This window comes from Neoarthrinium moseri (genome assembly GCF_022829205.1).
Source record: "Neoarthrinium moseri strain CBS 164.80 chromosome Unknown scaffold142_Wmoseri_CBS_16480, whole genome shotgun sequence".
NCBI classification, from domain to species: Eukaryota; Fungi; Ascomycota; class Sordariomycetes; order Amphisphaeriales; family Apiosporaceae; genus Neoarthrinium; species Neoarthrinium moseri.
In genome coordinates, this window is record NW_026055256.1 from 7422 (window position 1) to 27471 (window position 20050).

The window sequence follows — 20050 nt, forward strand, 5'->3', positions numbered from 1 at the left end:
GGGCCTAGCCTTGTCGTCAATCGAAAAGGGCCCGCTTTTATGCCACCATCAAGACAGCCAGTCCATCAAGTGCGAAGCTCAGCCATTGTGAGGACGCTAACTCTCAACATGCAGGGCCAATTCTTTACACCGTTACCAGATACAAAATTGCCTTTAGAAGAGTTCCGTCAATCTATTCTTGTAATACGAACGCTCTTCCGTAAAGAGAGGAACAGCCGCGCTTGATGACTGGCCCGGTGCATAGTCGAGGACCCTTTAGCGCGGGCCGAAATCTGCCAAGATCCACATGCATTACGTGGACACCAACGCGGTCATCAAGGACTTGACGGCAAGGTGAACAGTGCTCAGCCCGCATCCTGTGGCAACCTCCCCAAACCTGATCATGGCAGAAGTCGTCGTCGGAACGAATGGCCTGGATACGAGTCACCCAGTGCTCCACCAGTAGTACCAATGGAATCATTGTAATATGGCTGCGGGAAACTAATGTCATGATCCCCATGTCTCCACGACACATATGAAGCACCTGGACCCCGTCCATCTGAACTTCCCAAGATCTGCTTACCTTGCTACCAATTCATAAAGTCACTCGCTTTCCATTCACCCTGACACTCGTTAAAATGCAGTTTAACAAATTGACTGTTTTCCTCCTGCCCGCTGTGGCATTTGCACAGACTTATACCGACTGCAACCCCACTGAGAGTGAGCAATTCTAACGCCATTTTTTCCCTCCTTTCTTCTTTCGCACGTGGAACTAAATTTGCGGCTTAGAAACATGCGATTCCGATGTTGGCCTCAACCAAAGTTCCTACACCGTCGACTTTACCGAGGGTGAAAGCGATGACTGGAAGATGACCTATGGCAACGCCAGCTACGATGACAATGGCGTTACTTTCACTATCACTGAGTCTGGAAATGCGCCGACCATGCAGTCGAACTTCTACTTCTTCTTCGGGACCGTTTCGGCTGTTGTGAAGGCTTCATCCGGAACCGGTATTGTGAGCTGCGTCATCTTGGAGTCCGATGACCTTGACGAGATTGACTGGGAGTGGCTTGGTGGCGATGTCGACCAGGTGCAGACCAACTACTTTGGCAAGGGTAACACAACCAGTTACGACCGCGGCACCTACGAAACGGTTAGCGACTCGCAGGGCACTTGGCATAACTACACCATCGAGTGGACTTCGGCCCACACCACCTGGTACATTGACGGCTCCGCCGTCCGCACGTTGAACTACGCCGATGCTGTGGACGGCAAAAACTACCCTCAGACTCCCATGCGAGTCAAGCTTGGTTCCTGGTCCGCCAGCGACAGCGGCAGTGAGGGCACCATTGAGTGGGCTGGAGGTGAGACGGACTATGCTGATGGCCCTTTCACCATGCACGTAAAGAGCATCAGCATCAACAACTACAACCCCGGCTCCACCTATACCTACGGTGACTTGACCGGAAGCTACAGCAGCATTGAGATCGATGCTGAGGGTGCTACAACGTCCAACACCACGTCGACTGGCAGCATCAGCGATACCACCAGCGCCGGCAACACCACTGATGTCACATCTTCCAATTCTTCTTCGTCCGCTACCTCCTCCAGCTCTGGCAGTACTTCTTCCAGTACGTCCAGCACATCATCCAGCTCCTCGAGCAAGTCCACCAGTTCTACCACGGCCTCGTCAGCTTCCGTTATGAACTCTGTGTCGTTCATTGGTCAGTTGTTGGCTGTTGCCGTGCCCGCTTTGATGTACTTGGCTTAACGGCCACCTTGTGGAATGAATAAGTGTATGATTCGGCAATCATGGAGAGTGAGGCATTGACGGTGTTTCACATATCATTAGGACGTATTCCAAAGCCGTCATAGCTCATGTAAAAGTCAAGGCAATGCCTGAGCCACGTTGCAAGTACGCGGATTTAAGAACTTTGTAATGCTATGTGATTCTCTATCAAGCCAGTAATTTCTCAACTCAGAGGAAGTATAGCGCAAGAGAGAATAATTCAATTCCTGTTACATGACTGCGGGATATCTAACGTTACATTTAAGATTATCAAAGCCAGTGTCCTTGGAGCAAGCCGCAGCATACGCCTAGTATGGTCCGTGAATGCGATGCTAATATACACTTGGTTAAAGCTGGCCCATGAGTTTCCTTCCGGCCTCCACAAGCGCACCTCGAGTCTTCATTTGCTCCCTCTATTTGAGCCCCATCACTTACTGCCCAGCCTTGCCAATTGGAACATCGACATAGCCGGCGGGTGTATCGTTGCTGGGAGAAGAAGCCGCTAGGTCGCCAGTACTGGACTCGTCCCCCTCGCTTTCGTAGTCTTTGAGCTGGATCGAGTCACGGTACATGGGCTCACGCGCCTCGTCGTCCTGGGTGCCTCCATATGGCTTGTCTCGTCCGATACAACGACGAACGTAGATAAATATAATCACCGCTACGGCCGGGATGAGGATTAGCGCCGCGAGACTGCAGATGATGATCCGGAATGCATAAGTGCTAGTATTCCCGACCAAGGGTATATGAGTCTCAGGCTCGGTTGATATAGGCGTGGCCGTGGCATTAAGCTCGTCGAGTGCTTTGGTGACTGTGGGAGACAGGAACGTCCCATTTTCGACTCTTTCCATGGTCGGGTGTAATGTATTTTCGGCATCGGCGGATGGTGCATCATCGCCTTGTCGGTTGAGCAGGACGCCCCTGTGCAGTTCCTCCATGACGGGGTCTTGGCTCGCTCGGCTGGTCAATGGTGTCGCGACAATCTGTGGTGGCAGACGCTGATCGACTGTGATGGCGCTTGCGTGATGATGGGCGGGAGGGGTGGAGGACTATTTAATATCTTGATCTTGGATGTCGACAGACGACTGATTTCTGCCGGAACTGAATGGCGCTGAGCCAGGCATCAAATCCGACGTCTTGAGCGACGTCTCACACGGACAGGGCATTTAGGGAGTCAAGCAAACACAACGCCGAGCAGGCGCGATTGCGTTCGTGGTCGTCGTGTTCAGTACACATGTCCTGAATCGACATGGTGGCTTTCGAGACGAGACATGTCCCGAAAAGCAATTTGGTGAACGGGCATGAACCATTCTCCTACCAGACACGCATGATGAGACACGCTTCTAGCATCTAGCCATCCTCTGATCCTCAGATGCATGACCATTCAGTAGCCGACGATGCATGGCAACTTGCAAGCCTGGTAGCCGCAGGTACCCGTGGGTCACAAGCCGCAAGCCACAGCGCACGAAGTCAACAAATGCGACCAGTTGGCCATTTTACTGACCAGAAGCTTCTCAGTTGAGACTCGAGCTAGAAAAGTTGCCCTTAGAACAAAGCAACCGCGAGGCTGGCCGAAAGGAACCGTCGCCGCTTTCAATCCCCATCTTTGGAATAGAAATAGGGGCAGGGGGGTGGGGATGGTTTGCTGCTTCGCTGCTGCAGGGGTCCACGGGTGCTAGTGAGAAGTGTGAGGCCCCTAAGTAAGGACCTAACTATAGTTTAACTAGTAGTTACTTGCCCGAGTCGGCCCCTGTGGTTGTGCAGGTGGGGGGCAAAGACACTCTACGCGCTTCGAAAGTCGCGTCTAGGCGGCCAACGCGGCCCTGGTGTTGCGGGCGCAACGTCGATAAGCGACGATAAGCTGGTCAACTCCCGACGAAAACAAAAGCAAAAGCAATTTCCCAGCCAGGCTGCCGGCCTTGCGGACTAGGGACGAACCAGTATTCGGCGTGTGATTCTGCTACCAATGGGCTGCTGGTAGGAATGCCTGGGCTCAATGGGTCGCCATGGACGACTTTTCAGATGATGGATTCGACGACCTCAACGCGAACGTCCTCGACGAGCTCGAAAACGGCGCCATCCAGTTCACACAGGCCCAGAAGCTGGCCGACCCGACCCAGGCCAGTCTGAAAGATGAAGACTACGACGACGACGACCTGGACGATGCCATTGTCACTGACGACCTCCGTGGCAAGTCCCTGTTGCCCTCCGCTGCCACCGCAGACCCCTACGTCACAACATCCTCGAGAATTGTTCCGCAGCAGCTGTCTCAGCAGAATGGATGGGCGGCTACTCACGCGCCAGCATCGGCGAGCCAATTCCGCCCCCAGGCGATCACTACCACGGGCCGCCCGCCTGCCCAGGTGACTCTGAGAACGAGACCGTCGCAGCCTGCGGGACATGCTCCTATGCGCCCGCCGCCTCTGCCTCGACCCAACACTGCCGTCCCGTCTCGATATCAGGCCTCCCAAGCTGCCCCGCGCGAGGGCCCATCGGTTGAGGAGTTTGCCGCTCTGCAGGCCGAGCTACTCAACCTTCGCCAGAAGGTCTCCCATCGCGATGGAGAGATCGATATCGTCCGGAAGAACATGGAGAGGCACAAGCGGGAGCACGAGCAGGAACTGCAGGCCCTCAAGAAACAATCTGCCGAACTGGCTGCCAAGTCGGAGAGGGCCGTCGAGGCTGCAAAGTTTGCCCAGCAGACGGCCGCTACGGAGCTGGAGTTTACGAGACGAGACCTCCGAGAGGAGCTCGATCGCGCCAAGAGGAAAGAGAGGGACGGTGGTACCCCCAAGAAGAACCCAGCTGCTAAGGCCTGGGGCGTTTCTGATGGTTTCGAAGATGTTGAGATGGCCGGAAGTCCAAGCCGAGGCAACAGGGGCCGGAATCAAGGCGGTGTTGCCAGCGTCATGCCGGATCCTCCAGCTAGGCTCACTAGGACGCCGACCAAAGGCAAAAGGAAACGACCTATGACTGTCGACAGTCCCGTCATGGCACTCGAGACCACTGACGATGTGGTCATGGCCGACGAAGGCGATAGCAATGCTGTGTCCAAGAGCTTCAACGCGGCACTGGCGCCCACTCCGCCTCCAAGAAGGTCGTTCTTCGACGATGTAAAGCACATCTTGCCTCTTGTGTGCTAAGAGACTCACTCTGCTGACACTGGCCAATAGTTCCTGAAGATCATTCTCAATCATAGTTCTGGCAAGGGAAGGCCTTTGACCTTTGATTACCTGGCTGGGTTTGCCCTACCCTCCAAGCCTACCGACAGTCTGGCATCAATCCTCTTCCAGAAGCTGGCCGTGATCGGGGACCCCAGCGACTCAATGCGGTTGCCGATCGAATTCTGTGATCGGGTCATCGACTTGTGGCTACAGTGTCGGAAGGAGGGATGTGTAAGTTGAGATCCCGCTTGCGATCATGATTGTGAGGTCGAAACCTGGAGACTAACGGACCGCAGCTGGCCCCTATTTCGGAGCTTGTTTCTCTGGTCGCTTTCACATTACAACTCAACACCATTGCGATCGCACCTCACATTGCCGAAGCTTTGGTTGCGGCGGCCATGGATTCTTTATATGAAATAGGAACACCGCGCCTGCATAACCAGAGCACGACGGGAGACCCGGCGGACGCCACGTTCTTGAATCTGAAGGAGAACATCCCAACATCCGCCATACTCTCGGTGCTGTACCTGACTGCACTTGGCTGTGCGACAACGCCGCCCATGCGTGGGACATTATCAAGTTCCATTGTGCATTTCTGGAATTGTGTTCACCCCGACTTCATATTGATGATGATCCGTAACCACAACCAGCCAGTAGACGACTTCATCACAACGATGCACCTTTTATGCACCTCATCATTCGAAGACTCGATCGGCCCAATATCGACGACGCCGAATCGCACCATGGATCTTGTGGCCCCTGCAACCATTGAGCGGCTTACCTTCCACCTCATCGAGACCCGCCAATGGAATGCTGGGCCTGAAAAGGGCCGGTCTGTATGCTTTGCCATATTACGAACGCTAGCAGCATTTGCGCGGTCGCCGTTCGGGATGAACCAGCTTGCGACCCACGACTATGCTATTCCCAGGCTCGTCATGTTCCTCAGTTGGTCGATTGACGAGATGTACGACGGGAACTACGCCTCCTCATCATACGTGCTCCCTGATCTGGAACCGTTGTCACCGAAGCAAAGCACCCCCGCAGAAGCAAGCCTGTCGAGCGTGGCGCCGTCACATCCTGATGAGCTACAGACGCTCATTGCGCAGTCGATGCTCCTACTACATACGATTATCACGAACAAGGACAACAGAAACAGTATTAATGTATCGAACAAACTAGCTAAATTCACTGGTGGCACCCAGAAGTATCTGCTGAGTCTAGCGAGGCTCAACTTTGCCGAGGAAGGGGTCAGTGAGGAGACGGCAGAGCTGGCGCACGAGCTGCTTGAGCTCGCTGTCACGGAAGAGGAGGGCGCGGAGCTGGGCGACTTCTTTGGTGGCTGAAATGACCAAAGCCTTGCTCGTCGAAGGGCATATGAGCGGATGTGGCGATGAATTACGAGGCATGTACTGGCGTTGGGAGGATGTAAGACGGATGCAACTTGTGCTGGAGCACGTCCGGCGTCTCCTGGAGTTCAAGGGTCACTCGTATCCAAAACTTATGGAGACCTTTTCTTGCGAAGACGACTGCTGATCTAAGACGAGCCCGGAACCCAATCTGAGTAGGTCCGCTGATTGGTTCGTGAGGAGCGGGTGTGTGCTCATGATTCAGCTGCCACGGCACAAGTCGGGATTTTCTTTTTTGAGTTCGCGCCATATTCAGGTCCCAGGGCAGACTTCATTCAAGGAGGCCACGTGCGGGGTGGAAATCTGTGTCGCAACGTACAGCGAAGACGAATTGCGGACGCATTGCATGGACTGTAGTGCTGAAGATGTAGATAAACACATCATAACTACTCTAGTAGAGGGTGTTGTGTTCATATAAGCCAAACACCAGACCAACGGGCCCCCGCGGGCGTTAGAGGCCCTGCAGCATGTACAATGACGTTTCCGAGGGTCCGCCACTGGGAACCTGGAATGCGAAGGCGAAGGGGGGAATTTGGGGGGGGCATGTGAAAAGCCCGGCACCGGGCCCGCAGCCAGACTCGCAGCCAGCGTCGAATAGCGGGCGACGCGGACGCGGACTGGTAAAAGCAGCCGGGATGCCGTTGTTGGGCTGCGCTTCCGGCTGGGAGCTCCAGAAAAGCAGACGCCAAGGCGCGCCTAAGCCACACCCTGACGTCGACGTCAGGCCTCTGCCTCGCCGACGCTCAAACTGAACAATGATGAGTCTGCCAGAGCTAGCAGCTAGCAGCTAGCAAGGGCCAAAAAAAAACCAGGAAACAGCCAGACGTCGTGTCGTCAACTGTTGAAGACTCAATCCTCCTATTCCCGCACCGGGAAATCTGACTGTAGGCATCACGTCGCATTGCTCTTGATTCCAGTCCCTCGCGCACCGAGAAGTCAGAAGAAGCGACGCCAGACCGTTCCGGCGACATCACCTCTACAGGTTCCCGGGGTTAACACGCTTGGCTCCACTTTCTCCAAACTTCCCACAGATCCGGGCAGCCAGTTCCCCGTCCAAGACCACGGCCAGCCCGCAGCGAGAGAGACTGCCCGAGAGACTGCGACACTCACGACCGACGGCCGACCTGCAAGTACAACGGACGCACATCTTCCTGGGAGCTGTCCGAGCCGGGAATATCGATCCGCCAGTCAGCATTCAGAGGTCAGCGCCGCCCCGTGCAACGCCGCCCTGCCAGCGAAGCCTCAAGGGTCCCGAGGTCCTCCGTTCCCGCATCGCATACACACATACACACACACCTCTCTCTACCACAGCACCACGGCCACGATGACGAAACCTCGTCGCGGCGTCAAGTTCTCCCACCGCAACGGCCATGCCGACGGCCGGCGCGCCAGCATGAGCGAGGTCAGTGAGGACGGCTCCGGATCGCCAGCCCGCGCCCGCTCCGGCGCGCAGCTGGGCGAGATCAGCGAGAAGCCGGCCGAGCAGCCGCAGCAGTCTGACTACGAGAAGAAGAAGGCCAACTTCATAACCCGCACCTTCTGGACCTTTGTCATGATCGCCGGCTTCTTCGCCGCCCTCTTCATGGGCCACATCTACATCATCTGCGTCATCACCGCCATCCAGATCATCTCCTTCAAGGAGGTCATCGCCATCGCCTCGGTGCCCTCGCGCGCCCGCCAGATCAATGCCACCAAGACCCTCAACTGGTACTGGCTGGCCACCACCATGTACTTCCTCTACGGCGAGAGCGTCATCTACTACTTCAAGCACATCGTCCTGGTCGACAAGGTCCTGCTGCCCCTGGCCACCCACCACCGCTTCATCAGCTTCATCCTCTACGTCGTCGGCTTCGTCTTCTTCGTCGCCAGCCTCAAGGCCGGCCACCTCAAGTTCCAGTTCACCAACTTTGCCTGGACTCACATGGCTCTGTACCTCATTGTGGTCCAGGCCCACTTCATCATGAACAACGTCTTCGAGGGCATGATCTGGTTCTTCCTCCCGGCATCGCTCGTCATCACCAACGACATCTTCGCCTACATCTGCGGCATCACCTTTGGCCGCACCCAGCTCATCAAGCTGTCCCCCAAGAAGACAGTCGAGGGCTTCGTCGGCGCCTGGGTCATGACCGTCATCTTCGCCGTCTTCTTCACCAACCTGCTGATGCGCAGCAAGTACTTCATCTGCCCCGTCAACGACCTCGGCGCCAACATCTTCACCGGCCTCGAGTGCGACCCGAACCCCGTCTTCCTGCCCCACACGTACAAGCTGGACCTCTACTTCTTGCCCGACCAGTGGAAGCATACCTTCTCGCTCACGACCGAACCCGCCCAGTTCCACGCCATCGTCATCGCCACCTTTGCCTCCCTGATCGCCCCGTTCGGCGGTTTCTTCGCATCCGGCCTGAAGCGTACCTTTAAGATCAAGGACTTTGGCGACTCCATCCCCGGCCACGGTGGCATGACGGATCGCATGGATTGTCAGTTCATCATGGGCTGCTTCGCCTACATGTACTTCCATACCTTTATCGCCCTCAACAAGGTTTCCTATGGCCACGTCATGGAGCTGGCCATTACCGGCTTGACGGTGGAGGAGCAGATCGAGCTCATGAAGGGTATGGGACAGTATCTAGAAAACCAAGGAACATGGGGTCCTTCGGTGAGTTTTACTGCCTTGCCATACCGTGAAGTGCCAAATTGTACTAACAGTCAAACTAGGTTGTGGCATGTCTAGACTCCGCGTTTCCCGCCAAGAGGTAGGGGCGATCTGTTGGATTAGATTTGGGTGATGAAAAACGCAACTATGGCCAATTTATGATATCAATTGGGAGGCTTTTTTTCATGACTTATGACGGAAGAGAAGGGCGGGGAAACACACCCCACTTTAGTCTTCTGTTTTTATTATAATTCTCGTGCGGCGCACCAATGCTCTACCTCTGCCGGCTAGTTGTCGTCATCAGGGCTGCAGGGGCTCAGAACGGCCATCTCTTAGAGAAAAGAATGTGCAGTTGGGTGTTCAGAATGAATGGGGATACATGTGCTATGTTGGGGTTGTATGAGAGACAGATGAAGGGATAAGAGGAAGAAGGTGGAGTGTGGAGGGAGGGAGAGACGGGCCCGCGTCTCTGTATGATTTAGCCCCTGTCACTAGATGAGGTAGGCAATATACGCAATCAACTTGTGCTCGGCTTCTTAAGGCCGCACATGGAAAGACTAGCCTCCGGCCGGGTTCAGCCTAGATTCCCCAACTACTGAATACTATGTTCGCAAACAAATGGGTCGGTTGGCGTGGTGCTTGCCTTTCTGGAGGCGTTTATTGGTCGTTGGCTTGCAGAGAGGGACCCCCCAGCTCAGCACAAACGTGACATGCCTCCTCTACCAAGTCCTGAATTTCAAAGGTGTTAATTCGGACTATGGCGCAGGGCAACAAGTAACTCTTTTCCTTTCACTTGTTGTAACATCTAGCACAATGCGAGCTGACTTCTTTCCACATTCGCCGCTGATCTTGGAAAGTCGCATAGAAGCTCTCCAGAGACATGCCTAGAATTTTTGCTAGTTCGACAGACTACTCTCAGGTTGGTTTTAGATTGCCCTTCGCCTAAAACCCTCTGGTTCTTCGCAGTGCCGGGGCAGCTTTGGATGCCATATCCTGTTCATCATTAACTTGGCTTCTTGGAAATCCAAGAGCTACGGCTTGAACCTCCAAGGCAGCGCGTCGCTCTCAGAACCTCTCTCAAAACTCATAGCAGCTCAAATGCCACTGCTGCGCGCTGACGCTTCGGTATCCAGCCCGAATGAAAAGACGTCCGAATATCGCCTCGGAGCTACAAGCAAAACATCTCATCAGTCAAGGGCCAAAAATGGGTGTACCGACCTCACAGACCGAGAGAAACAGCAGGCCAATCTCGTCCAGCTAGGCAGGCGCAAGAAGTACATCCTTGGCGACCCATTCGATATTCTAGACTCGTGAGCTGGGAACATCGCAAATCCTAGGGACAGTCGCATGTTCGCTGTCATGCAACCCTTGTTTGCCCAAATTAATCCATTATCAGTCAGCGAGGACAAGGATACGACGAGCATTAGAGCCTTCCTTGAGGATGTTTCTCGCGTCGCTGATCTAGAAGTGCTAGCTCGCAGGCACGCGGATGAGGGCAAGTATATGGTAGATAGGAACCACGACACAACGACTATAATCACCTTCTTTCTAAGCCGCCGCACTGTCCGCCTCATTCAGGCAAAGGACTTTGATGTCAACCTGCCATCTACTGATGACGAGAGTCGGAGAGCACAACTGGCCGCAAAGGAAGCCAAAGGCCGATTGGGTGAAGCCTAAATGCCAGTAATGGTGCAGAAGACCATGATTGCCAGGCTGATGAGAGATTCCCTATCCCTGTTGAGTGCTCAAAAACTCAGGAGGGCATCTCTGTCTCCCACAGCTATTCAAACACCTTGATGGAATACCAAATAGCATACCAGTGTTTATGAGGGTGATCCTTTAGAAAATCCTGGACGCTGAGCCCCGTAGATGGAAGAGCCGCATCTCAACTATAGTGCAACTCTCTATTAATCAGCCGATCAAGTTAGAAAACCTCAGTAAAATGATTCTCTTGTTCATTGAGATTATCATATCCAACTGCGCAATTATCGAGGCATTTTGAGACAACGTACACTATTCTATTGAAAGAATTAATTGCAATCTTCACAACTATGATACCAACAGCGCATCTCAAGACAATTTGCTTTCCTAGGCCTTGAGGCTTTCCAGAGAGAGGCAGGTCATATTTCTCTCTCTTTGGGAGCCTATACCAAATGCTAACATATATAATATCTTAATGCAACGACTCGTGACCTCCGCGACATTGAATTTTAGACTTGGGGAGGCAGATGGTCTCTGGTTCGACGTATTCAAACCGCTTAAAACTGGCGAACTAGAATATTAGAATCTGCATAAGTACTGCTGCGCCGTGATAATGGGGTTTCCACCACCTTTCGTTCGTTTAGTGAGAGACATCCACTGAAAAGATTTCCATGATGCGCTCATCCATGTAAATTCCCAGAATGGGTTATTTGCGTACTGCGCCCTCTGCATATTACCTTGCGTCTTGATGCAGGGTCTTCTAAGACATGTGATCTTGGGTTACAATGAATAACTACCTGCATCAAGCAATCTTATTCCTGCGTTACTCCCATTTGCTTCCGGTAGAAGGCTCTGGCAAGGATTCGATACCAGTCAATGTACAAATGTACACCTGCCAAGGTTGGAGTGCCAACAACCCAATCATATTGATAGCAACGCACATTGCTGGTGCTTGTCGCCTGTATAGTTGGGGTATCACACCGCGTCGACTCTTGATAAAATCCTATCAACCCTTTCCATCCCCCCTTCTTCTGCGTTCACTACTTGATCACCTTGTCGACACTCTTCGTCACTTTTCATCGCTTCTAGCCATGATCGTTTTACCATCCCACCCGCGAATCGATGTGGGCGTCTTGATACTCAGCTCCTCAACTGGCGAACTTCTCGTTGCCAATCGTCTTAGGAGTCACCGTCAGTGCACATGACTATTTTCCGGAAGCCACCTAGAGTATGGCGAAGAGATATTTACATGTGCATAGCGTGAGACGCTAGAGGAAACCGATTTGAAGTTAAGGCAACTGAAATCGTGGCTGTGACGAACTCGGTGTTCAGCGAAGAAGGCAAACACTATATCACATTGTTGTGCTGTGCGTGTCGGTTGATCCCCAATCTGAACCACAGGTAATATTCCAACTCCTTGTTCTAATTTACCGAATTCGAGAATGAGGGAAGTGTTGCTGACATGTAATGGCGGGACCCTGAGTCAGAGAAATGTGGAAACTGGCAGTGGATGCAGTGGGAAACGATAGAGGATTGGGTAAAGCACCGCGAGGATACTGAACTCAACTGGCCTAGCAAGCGCTTCATTTTCTCGATACGAAAGTTGGTTAAAGCAAAGGCTATAGCAGTAAGCTTACAGATTAAGAAAGGGCCATTATGCGAATGTCATTATAAGTGTTATGATATTACCTACAAGTCATATTCTCCGGGAAATGGATCTCTCTTTAGCTTGAGAATCATTCTTTAAAGTGAAACACGCATATAGTTAGGGATGGCTCTTCCGATTTGTACATCCCGTTAAACACATATTACACACACTAGGCCGTAACTGCCTTGCTTTGGTTAGGATAATACACCAGCTTTAAGAGCTTGAACAATAACAAAGCACTATCTCATTAGTTAAACAAATTCATATAAATAGCAGTGCTTCCGTTCGATAAAACGATCATTCACTAGATCAAGGAAGAAAGCTTTCCTACGGTGGTAGCTTTAAAACATATAAAACATGCGACTTTTGCATACAAGCCACACTGCTTCTTTAATTATCAACGAGCTTGTTCAACGTTTATAACGCTTGGTAGTTGCTTTAGTTGATTAGCAGTTGAACACAGGCATGCCTTCTCACATATCCGTACTATTCATAGGCCTGATGGACCAAGAACAAACAGTGGCTGAATTCTGAAGGTGGAATACAAAGGAATATAAATGAACATAAGTAGTGGGCTGGCCTGATGCCTCAGCAATGAATTTCTCGCCCGCTATACGGCTCATCATTTGTATCCCGAGTCTGTCTAGTCTGTCTCCGTGCGGCCACAAGAGAAGAAGAAAAGAACAAGGAAAAAAAAAGTTAAAGAAAGTAAATGACGCTTGAAGTAGGTGGAGAATTTTCTGCACTAGCCGCGAATCGAACGCGGGGCCCATCGATGGCAACGATGGATTTTACCACTAAACCACTAGTGCTACGATGCTCTTGTGGTGTTCAAATCATACTCAAAGCACTAATATTGCTGCCGCAATATCCACTTCTAGTCCGAACTCCAAGATCTACTTTTGGCGACATCTTACCATCAAACACGCGCAGCACTACTATTCTACCGCGTCTCTGCCACTGGGCTAGCTCGAAAAACGGGAGTGCCCCACGTGGGAGTTGGAAGACAGTCCTTTGTCGCATAACGAGATGTTACTCAAATATTCGCTCTCAATCATTCGGAAGTAGCAACTTCAGCCCTTTCGGACGAAGGACTTCAATCGGGATGTACCATAGATCAAATACGACCACAGGCTATTTACGAGCCATTTACCAGGATTTGCACTGGTCCATTCCCTACCCTTCTGATCTTCAGCTACATTTCTGGCAAATATTCTGCATTATACAGTAGTCAGTCTAGACATTTCGATATGTTGACAGCGAAGGAATAAATATTCTGACATTGTGGTACAATGTCAGAATACACATATGAGACCCATTATGCACTCTGCACTGATGTTGGCATTGCTGCAAATATCTGGCTAGCACGTCCTCCTCTCTTCGAAGACGAAGATGTCACACTAAAACGCGCGCGAGAGTATGGGAATTGACTTGAGTTGATCCTTGAGGAGCTACAAAAGAAATGGGCTGATGAGCCTGCTATATAGGGGGTGATCCCCCGGATTAACGTTGTTCCGCTCCTCTATATATCCCCTATATCGTGACAGAAGACGCACCAAAAGCTGTGTCACACAGCAAAGCCCGAATCATGTAATGCTTAGCTCAACGTTACTATCATCACCGAAGTCGGTTTTTGAACAGTTGAGGTTGGGGGACCGGCGACTGCGATTGCTCTAAGATACAAGTCTTGGCTGTCGCGGGCTGGCCACAATGCCTAGCATGCCGGGAGGCATAGCTGTTAGTGCGTAACGAGTTATGCCACCGGCAATGGGTAGCCATTTGTTAAGGAAATGTGAGTTGTCCTCGGGTTCCAAGTTTTCGAGGAAGTTGTGCTGTTGCCAAACATCTTTAGTTATGCTACTATTAACAAAAGACCTGCAGCATAACAGCTCAAGCCTCATCGGTCGCGACATAGCAATTAGCGAGCCGCAACATATCCTCATCGCGAGATCCTCCTGGAGCATTAATAAAGCGATCGTTTACAGCGTGCTCAGAACTAGTCGTATTGCGAATATTGACTGTGCTGTCTTCATTATCATTGTTGTTACCACCATCGTCGTTGTCATTCTGGGCTGGCAGCCCGGCATCTTCGATCAACCTGCGATATTTTCAACAAATCCTTCTTGAACAAGATATAGATATACCTGGCCGCTACCGTTCCACTTGCCATGATGGCTTTAGCAGCATGCTACTTTTGGCAGAGATTTTCCTCCTTCGAGTGAGTCGGTGAATCTGCATCATTAGCGTCAATTCTTGGCTTTAGGCTGATCAGAGCTCTTGAATCCAATGCTGTTCATGTCTTTTCCTGACTCCATGACAGATCGATCGTACGGCCGGTTACGACTTGCAGAAAGAGCGAGCCCACCGCCGAGCTGGAAACCCGCTGAACGTAATCACAACCGGGACGAATGTCGGCAACGGGTCCCTGGGACTAAGCGAGTGAAGCTGACGCATCCGGCTGCTGTCCACGTGGCTCCAATCGTCACTCTCCAAAGAGTCAGGAGACGAGATATGAAGATGGTGTTGGCCTTTCAGCTAACGTACATTCCATACTACAATGTTTTGTTACAGTAGGATCCCGACGATAAAACTTATCTGGGTGTGTGCAGCAGGACCATCTGTTCCAAGCGACGAAATGGCCAAAGATAACGTATTACGCCAGAAGCAGATGCTGCTCGATTATTGGACCTTATCGCTATTTTCAAACAACTGATACTTTTCCCAGAGCCGTTTCTGTTGATTTTCCCTAGTGCTATAAACTTTGGACGCTCTCGCGGGTATTGATAGCATAGAATAGGTCGAAGAACGTGGCGCTCTCGAGGTTGAAAGCGCCCCTGAGCGTTCCAGATTCTCGATGCAGCACCAACTCGTCCAGAATACCATTCGCTCACTCTGTGAGCCTCATGTGCAAAGCTCTGTCGCAGTCTCTCAGCCAGTGAAAGTCGCCGACCTTGCCTGTGGCAATGCACCTGGCTTATCGCCCTGGACCCTGAGTTCGCCAGAAAAGGCATAACTACCCAGCTCCATGGCTTTGATACAAATACTATCAATTTTCCCGCGTCCGTCTTCTTACCACAAGCGATCACCTTAAATCAGCTCGATATCCTCGCAAGCCTCTACCTGAGGGGCTGATAGGTGTCTTGAGAATTGTCTACATCCGAGCTTTTACGAGCATCATTGTCAATGCAAACACTACGCCTCACCTGTCCGCCTCGCTTTCCTTGCTAAAGCCGGGAGACTAACTACGGCGGGAAGGGACGCCAGTCGAGTTCCTCGTTGGGCGCTCTCGTCAAGATGATGAAAGTGGGAGGCGAGGCGTGCGGTCTAAAACGTGAGTTTCTGGCTGAATGTGACCAACACCTCGGCGAGCAAGGCTTCAAGGACTTACATATTACATATCCTGGGTTCTTACAGACCCAAACCGTAAGTATCAGAATTGTGTAGATATGTCCCAGCATGACTGGCTTATCTGCTTCTAAACTCGAGCCGTCACATAGATAGCGGCATTGGGCATTAATTCACGCGGATACAGCGCGGGTAGCCAACTGTTACGAGATGTCTACTTTGATTGATCAAATCATATATTGGCTAAAGTGCGCGCCAAATGCCTTCCATTCACTCCAAAACGCCCAAAGATCATGATGATCCCTCCGAAGTACGAGGAGGGCCACTGTGTGTGGGATATAAGTAAACCGACGACTCGTTTATCGTAATCCTGCACTTACATCGCCCTGCCCTGGCGGTTTAAGGGGTAATGTGCACGTTCCTAGCGGCACATTCGCATCCCTGATAGCGCCTTTGCTGCCTCCTCCTCGAGCTGGTCCGAGGGACTCGGTGTCGCCTCCTTCCCGACTGCGAAGGGCAGCTTGATCAAGGGTCCGCTGAGCATCATGGGATGACGAAAGTGCTGCAGCCCCCATGTCCGTTGATTAGGCGACAGTGATGCCAACGGCCCTTGGTCAAGTGGGCTGTTCGGTGGCGAAGGGTTCAGGGCGGGCTCCATAGTCGCCAATCGTGGGCCGGACAGCTTCTCCTGACCAACACGGAATGGTGGTAAGATGTTCTCCTTGTCCCCCAGGACCGGTAACGCCATAGGTCGGTGGTGCTCTATCATAGGAGCAGGAACTGGAGTGTTCGGCATACTACTTCTTGCCTTACGCGTAGGCTTGCGAATGCGCGGGTTGGATTTGACTGCTGCACTTACGGCAGCTGAGGGCGTATAGCTTGGACCGAGCTTCAGGGGCACACCTGCTTGTTGTGATGCTGGTTGAGCCTGGAGGGTGGTAGGTTGAGAAGATCCGATGCTTCCAGGGGCACGCAACTGAAACTCAGACGTGAAACTGCTCAGTTCATCTAGAGTAGAGCTTGAGCGGTTACTCAGCTGCGATATGCGCTGCGGAGTTTGGGGCCGGCTGCTATTTGAAAGTTGTTTCCGAGCTTTGTTATATCTGTCTTTGCTCATTGGGCTAAAGAACAGATCTGTCCTCACGGCGGGCTTCCTGTGACTGCCAGTCGTGGATGCTGAATCTCGAAGAGTGGGAAGCATTGCAGGAAAGGAATGCCTAAGTTTCTTGACGGCAGGCTTTCTGGAAGCGGGAGCCTTCATCGGCTTTGCAGATGGCTGCTGAGGGCGCGAAGTGAATCCGAAGAAGTCAAACTGCTCACCGCGAATCGTGTAGAAAGCATCAGCTATTCTACTCATGCAGTAAGCACCACAGCTGTAGTCGTTCCTCTCTGCTTGGGGGTTCTTCGCAGGCTCCTTGGGCTTAGCGGGCACCTTGACCTCAGAGAGGGCCGGAGATTCTTGTTCGGACCTTGGTTCCGGCTTGGGCGCATCCTCGGGTATCTGGATGGTGGGAGGCCTCTGCCCACCGGTTGCATCCCGTTTCTTTTCTCCAATACTTTCCCGCTTCTTGTTTTCGAGGCTCTCTCGTTTCTTGTTGGCAATGGTCTCCTTCTTCTTTTCCGCTAGCGCCTCACGCTTCAATCTCTCATGTTCCACAATGGCTTCAGGTGACATCCACAGGGTTGGCTTTCGCTGCTTCAGGTCGTCGACCCAAGCATCGCAGTCCCACTCAATCCAGTAATCAATCACGTCGCCCCATATGCTTTCTGAAGGTTTGGTGAAATTAATGAAGACCACCTTTCCCCCTTTCTGATGGACGGACTTGGCAAACTCTCGAACCATGACCTTGAGGCCATGCACCCTCAGACTCGTACCAAGCACGAGGAGTAGGTCCGGCCCCACGGACAAGTCATGCTGGACAATAGGTGAGATAAGATCGGACTGTGGATGTTCCTCCCCGTACAACACAATGTCCGGGCGTAGTTTGCCAACGCCCAGAGCTCTTTTCCCCCTCTCTTGACGCGCCGCCGTGGCGCCCGCGCAGTGAGGACACTCGGGCTGTTCGCCCGATAGCGTGAGGCTCTCGCGCTCGTCTTGATCCCAGTCGCACAGTTTAGCGCATACAAAACAACGCAGCGATTGTAGTGATCCATGCAGGAAAACGCATTCGACACCTTTATCCGGAGTGGTGCTAGGACGCTGCTTGACGCCTTCACCACTTTCAGGCGTTTGAGATGATTGTGTGCTGTCCTTCCCCCCGGGATCATCATCTCCCTGTGTCTGCGGGGGGCTTTCGTCGCTATTCTTTTCGTCGGCGAGCTGCTGTTGCTTGGCTGATTTCCTTCGCTTGTTGCCCGCGCCAACGTTGAGATCGGTTGAGAGACCAATCTTCTTTTCAATTTCATCAATATTTTGTGTATATACCCTTGTAAGCTTACCAATGTCGCGCAGACGGGCGATGAAGTGATGTGTTGTCGTTGGTTCAACCTCCCTCACTTTCTGCCTTAGTGTCGTTGCAAAGCGGTAGAAGACCGATGTTTTGAGTGGATCGGACCAGATATTACAGTCAAATAGATCGCGCCCTTTCATGTTGCGCAGTCTTCGCTGAGAGGTCTGCGAGGCTAGCAGGTCCGATTCTTGAGTGTCCTCAGAATCCGAGTCCGAGTCCTCCGAGCACTGTGACCCACTGCCCGCAGATTCACTGGACTCCTCGTAGGGATCAAATAGGATTGGTGGCGGAGATGAGAGCGGCGAGGAACTGAATAAGGCTCCCGTACGAGATTTGACGGGTGTCTTGGCGTCAGTCGGGCGGTCGGCAGGTCCAGGTGACGATGAGCCATCGGTTCGAGACGAAAATCCTGACATTTCAGGCGTAGAGAATATTGAATCCTCCAAGCCGGAAGACTGGGATGACGCGTCTGTCATGTGACGCGGTAACGTTGGACGCATGGTTGAAGCACGAGATCGTGTGACCCGTTGGGGTGGCTCGCGCTGCTCCGGTGCTAGGTGCACTTGCACAGATTTCTGCGTCTGAGTTGTAGAGCCCGCAGACGTGGCAGTGCCACTTGTCGTCGCAACTTCAATAGTGCTATCTTGTGGAGCGCATGGTCCATCCGAACCTTGGGTGATCGGCGGCGAACTTATGCGAGGCGGGCTACTAGCAAATGTTGGGTCCTGAATCTTGGATATTCGTCGTCGCTTGGGGGGCCTCCCAGCGTCGTCACCGTTGCTACATATGTCATCGTCCCTCAGGCTCCCCGAGACCTCGGCCTTGTCAAACTGGGCTTGTATAAGCGAGTAGAGGCCATGTTCGGAACGAAAGTCCTAGAATGTGTTAGTATGATACAAAAACGGTAGGAGGCTCGATCAACGAACAGGAATGCCCGAGTTGGTACTAATGCCAGCCCCAGTGACGACAATCACTTTCCTCGCCTTCCCAAGTGTGTCGGCAACATTCTGGAGGAGGTCTGACGCGCCAGGCGCGACCTGTATGGTCGGCATAGCAGTGACAAGACAGATGGTGTCGGATCCAACGCGACGGATCAGGTCGGATCAGCCCGCGGCCAGTCGATCTGGAGGTCGAGCTTTCCCTCAGAAGCCAGGCAAGCCCGCGGAAGAAACGCACTGGCGTTTGAGAGGAGGTATAAGGACGTTATGGATTGTGCCGAAGCTCCATTATTGACTGGATCCCGGGTGTGTCGCGGTCAGGAATATGGCTTCCTGGGCAGCCCGAACCAGGGGAAACGTTATTTGCGATTGCCAACGGCCCTTGGGGTTATACCTCCCATCTATCTCTAAACCAGGCTGCAGAATGATGGGTGAGGGCCGCAGAACAGTCGCCGTTACCCGCAGTCGTAGGTTGCCGGAGAGTTCTTCGAAATATAGACGCGTCGAGGCAGAGAACCGGGGGCAGAATCACGAACCCAGTCTCTTTGGAGAGTAGTTGGGGTCTTGGCCAACCGTCTTCAACGTTCGTAGCGGTCGTAGTGGGTTGCAGGAGACGCGATTGTTGTGGATTGGTCGTTTGGATCGCTGTGATGGTCGGACAAACTCAGTCGCGACTGGATGGCCCCACTAACAATGTAGTATAAGCCGTGCCGCGTCGGCGGGAGAGAGACACTGCTGGCGGAGTCGGGCAGGCTTTGGGCGGCCGTGCCGCGTCTAAGGCTGCTGTTGTTGGCGAAGGGGGAGGGTGGTGGTGAAGGACATGGAGCATGGAGTTGGCGTTCTCACGGTCTGTCGTACGTCGCGCCTCTGGTCCCGGCCGTGTCAACAGCTGTGCACGGCCCCGCTTGGAGCTCGGGGTCGGGAAGCTCTGCCCAGGTGCAGGTGTGGGCCGGGCGGACTGGTTTGACTGGGGGTGGGG

General features: G+C 52.6%; 7 protein-coding genes across 7 annotated transcripts; 4 read left to right on the plus strand and 3 right to left on the minus strand.

The window, feature by feature from the left end:
- Positions 1–617: 617 nt before the first annotated feature.
- JN550_013804 (uncharacterized protein) lies at positions 618–1751 on the plus strand (the record flags this gene model as incomplete). The annotated part of the gene is made up of 2 exons (XM_049312432.1): positions 618–699; positions 769–1751. The coding sequence occupies 2 exons, from the start codon at positions 618–620 to the stop codon at positions 1749–1751; spliced, it is 1065 nt and encodes a 354-aa protein (XP_049164223.1).
- Positions 1752–2200: 449 nt separating this feature from the next.
- On the minus strand, positions 2201–2704 carry JN550_013805 (uncharacterized protein; the record flags this gene model as incomplete). The annotated part of the gene is made up of 1 exon (XM_049312433.1): positions 2201–2704. The coding sequence occupies one exon, from the start codon at positions 2702–2704 to the stop codon at positions 2201–2203; it is 504 nt and encodes a 167-aa protein (XP_049164224.1).
- Positions 2705–3772: 1068 nt separating this feature from the next.
- JN550_013806 (uncharacterized protein) lies at positions 3773–6273 on the plus strand (the record flags this gene model as incomplete). Its single annotated transcript, XM_049312434.1, has 3 exons — positions 3773–4879; positions 4940–5161; positions 5227–6273. The coding sequence occupies 3 exons, from the start codon at positions 3773–3775 to the stop codon at positions 6271–6273; spliced, it is 2376 nt and encodes a 791-aa protein (XP_049164225.1).
- A 1387-nt stretch (positions 6274–7660) lies between these two features.
- On the plus strand, positions 7661–9093 carry JN550_013807 (uncharacterized protein; the record flags this gene model as incomplete). Its single annotated transcript, XM_049312435.1, has 2 exons — positions 7661–8992; positions 9052–9093. The coding sequence occupies 2 exons, from the start codon at positions 7661–7663 to the stop codon at positions 9091–9093; spliced, it is 1374 nt and encodes a 457-aa protein (XP_049164226.1).
- A 776-nt stretch (positions 9094–9869) lies between these two features.
- JN550_013808 (uncharacterized protein) lies at positions 9870–10666 on the plus strand (the record flags this gene model as incomplete). The annotated part of the gene is made up of 3 exons (XM_049312436.1): positions 9870–9908; positions 9956–10263; positions 10327–10666. The coding sequence occupies 3 exons, from the start codon at positions 9870–9872 to the stop codon at positions 10664–10666; spliced, it is 687 nt and encodes a 228-aa protein (XP_049164227.1).
- A 3562-nt stretch (positions 10667–14228) lies between these two features.
- Positions 14229–14508, minus strand: JN550_013809 (uncharacterized protein; the record flags this gene model as incomplete). The annotated part of the gene is made up of 2 exons (XM_049312437.1): positions 14229–14436; positions 14483–14508. 2 exons carry the CDS (start codon positions 14506–14508, stop codon positions 14229–14231), a joined length of 234 nt encoding a protein of 77 aa, XP_049164228.1.
- Positions 14509–16104: 1596 nt separating this feature from the next.
- JN550_013810 (uncharacterized protein) lies at positions 16105–19185 on the minus strand (the record flags this gene model as incomplete). The annotated part of the gene is made up of 2 exons (XM_049312438.1): positions 16105–19008; positions 19060–19185. 2 exons carry the CDS (start codon positions 19183–19185, stop codon positions 16105–16107), a joined length of 3030 nt encoding a protein of 1009 aa, XP_049164229.1.
- Positions 19186–20050: the final 865 nt, after the last annotated feature.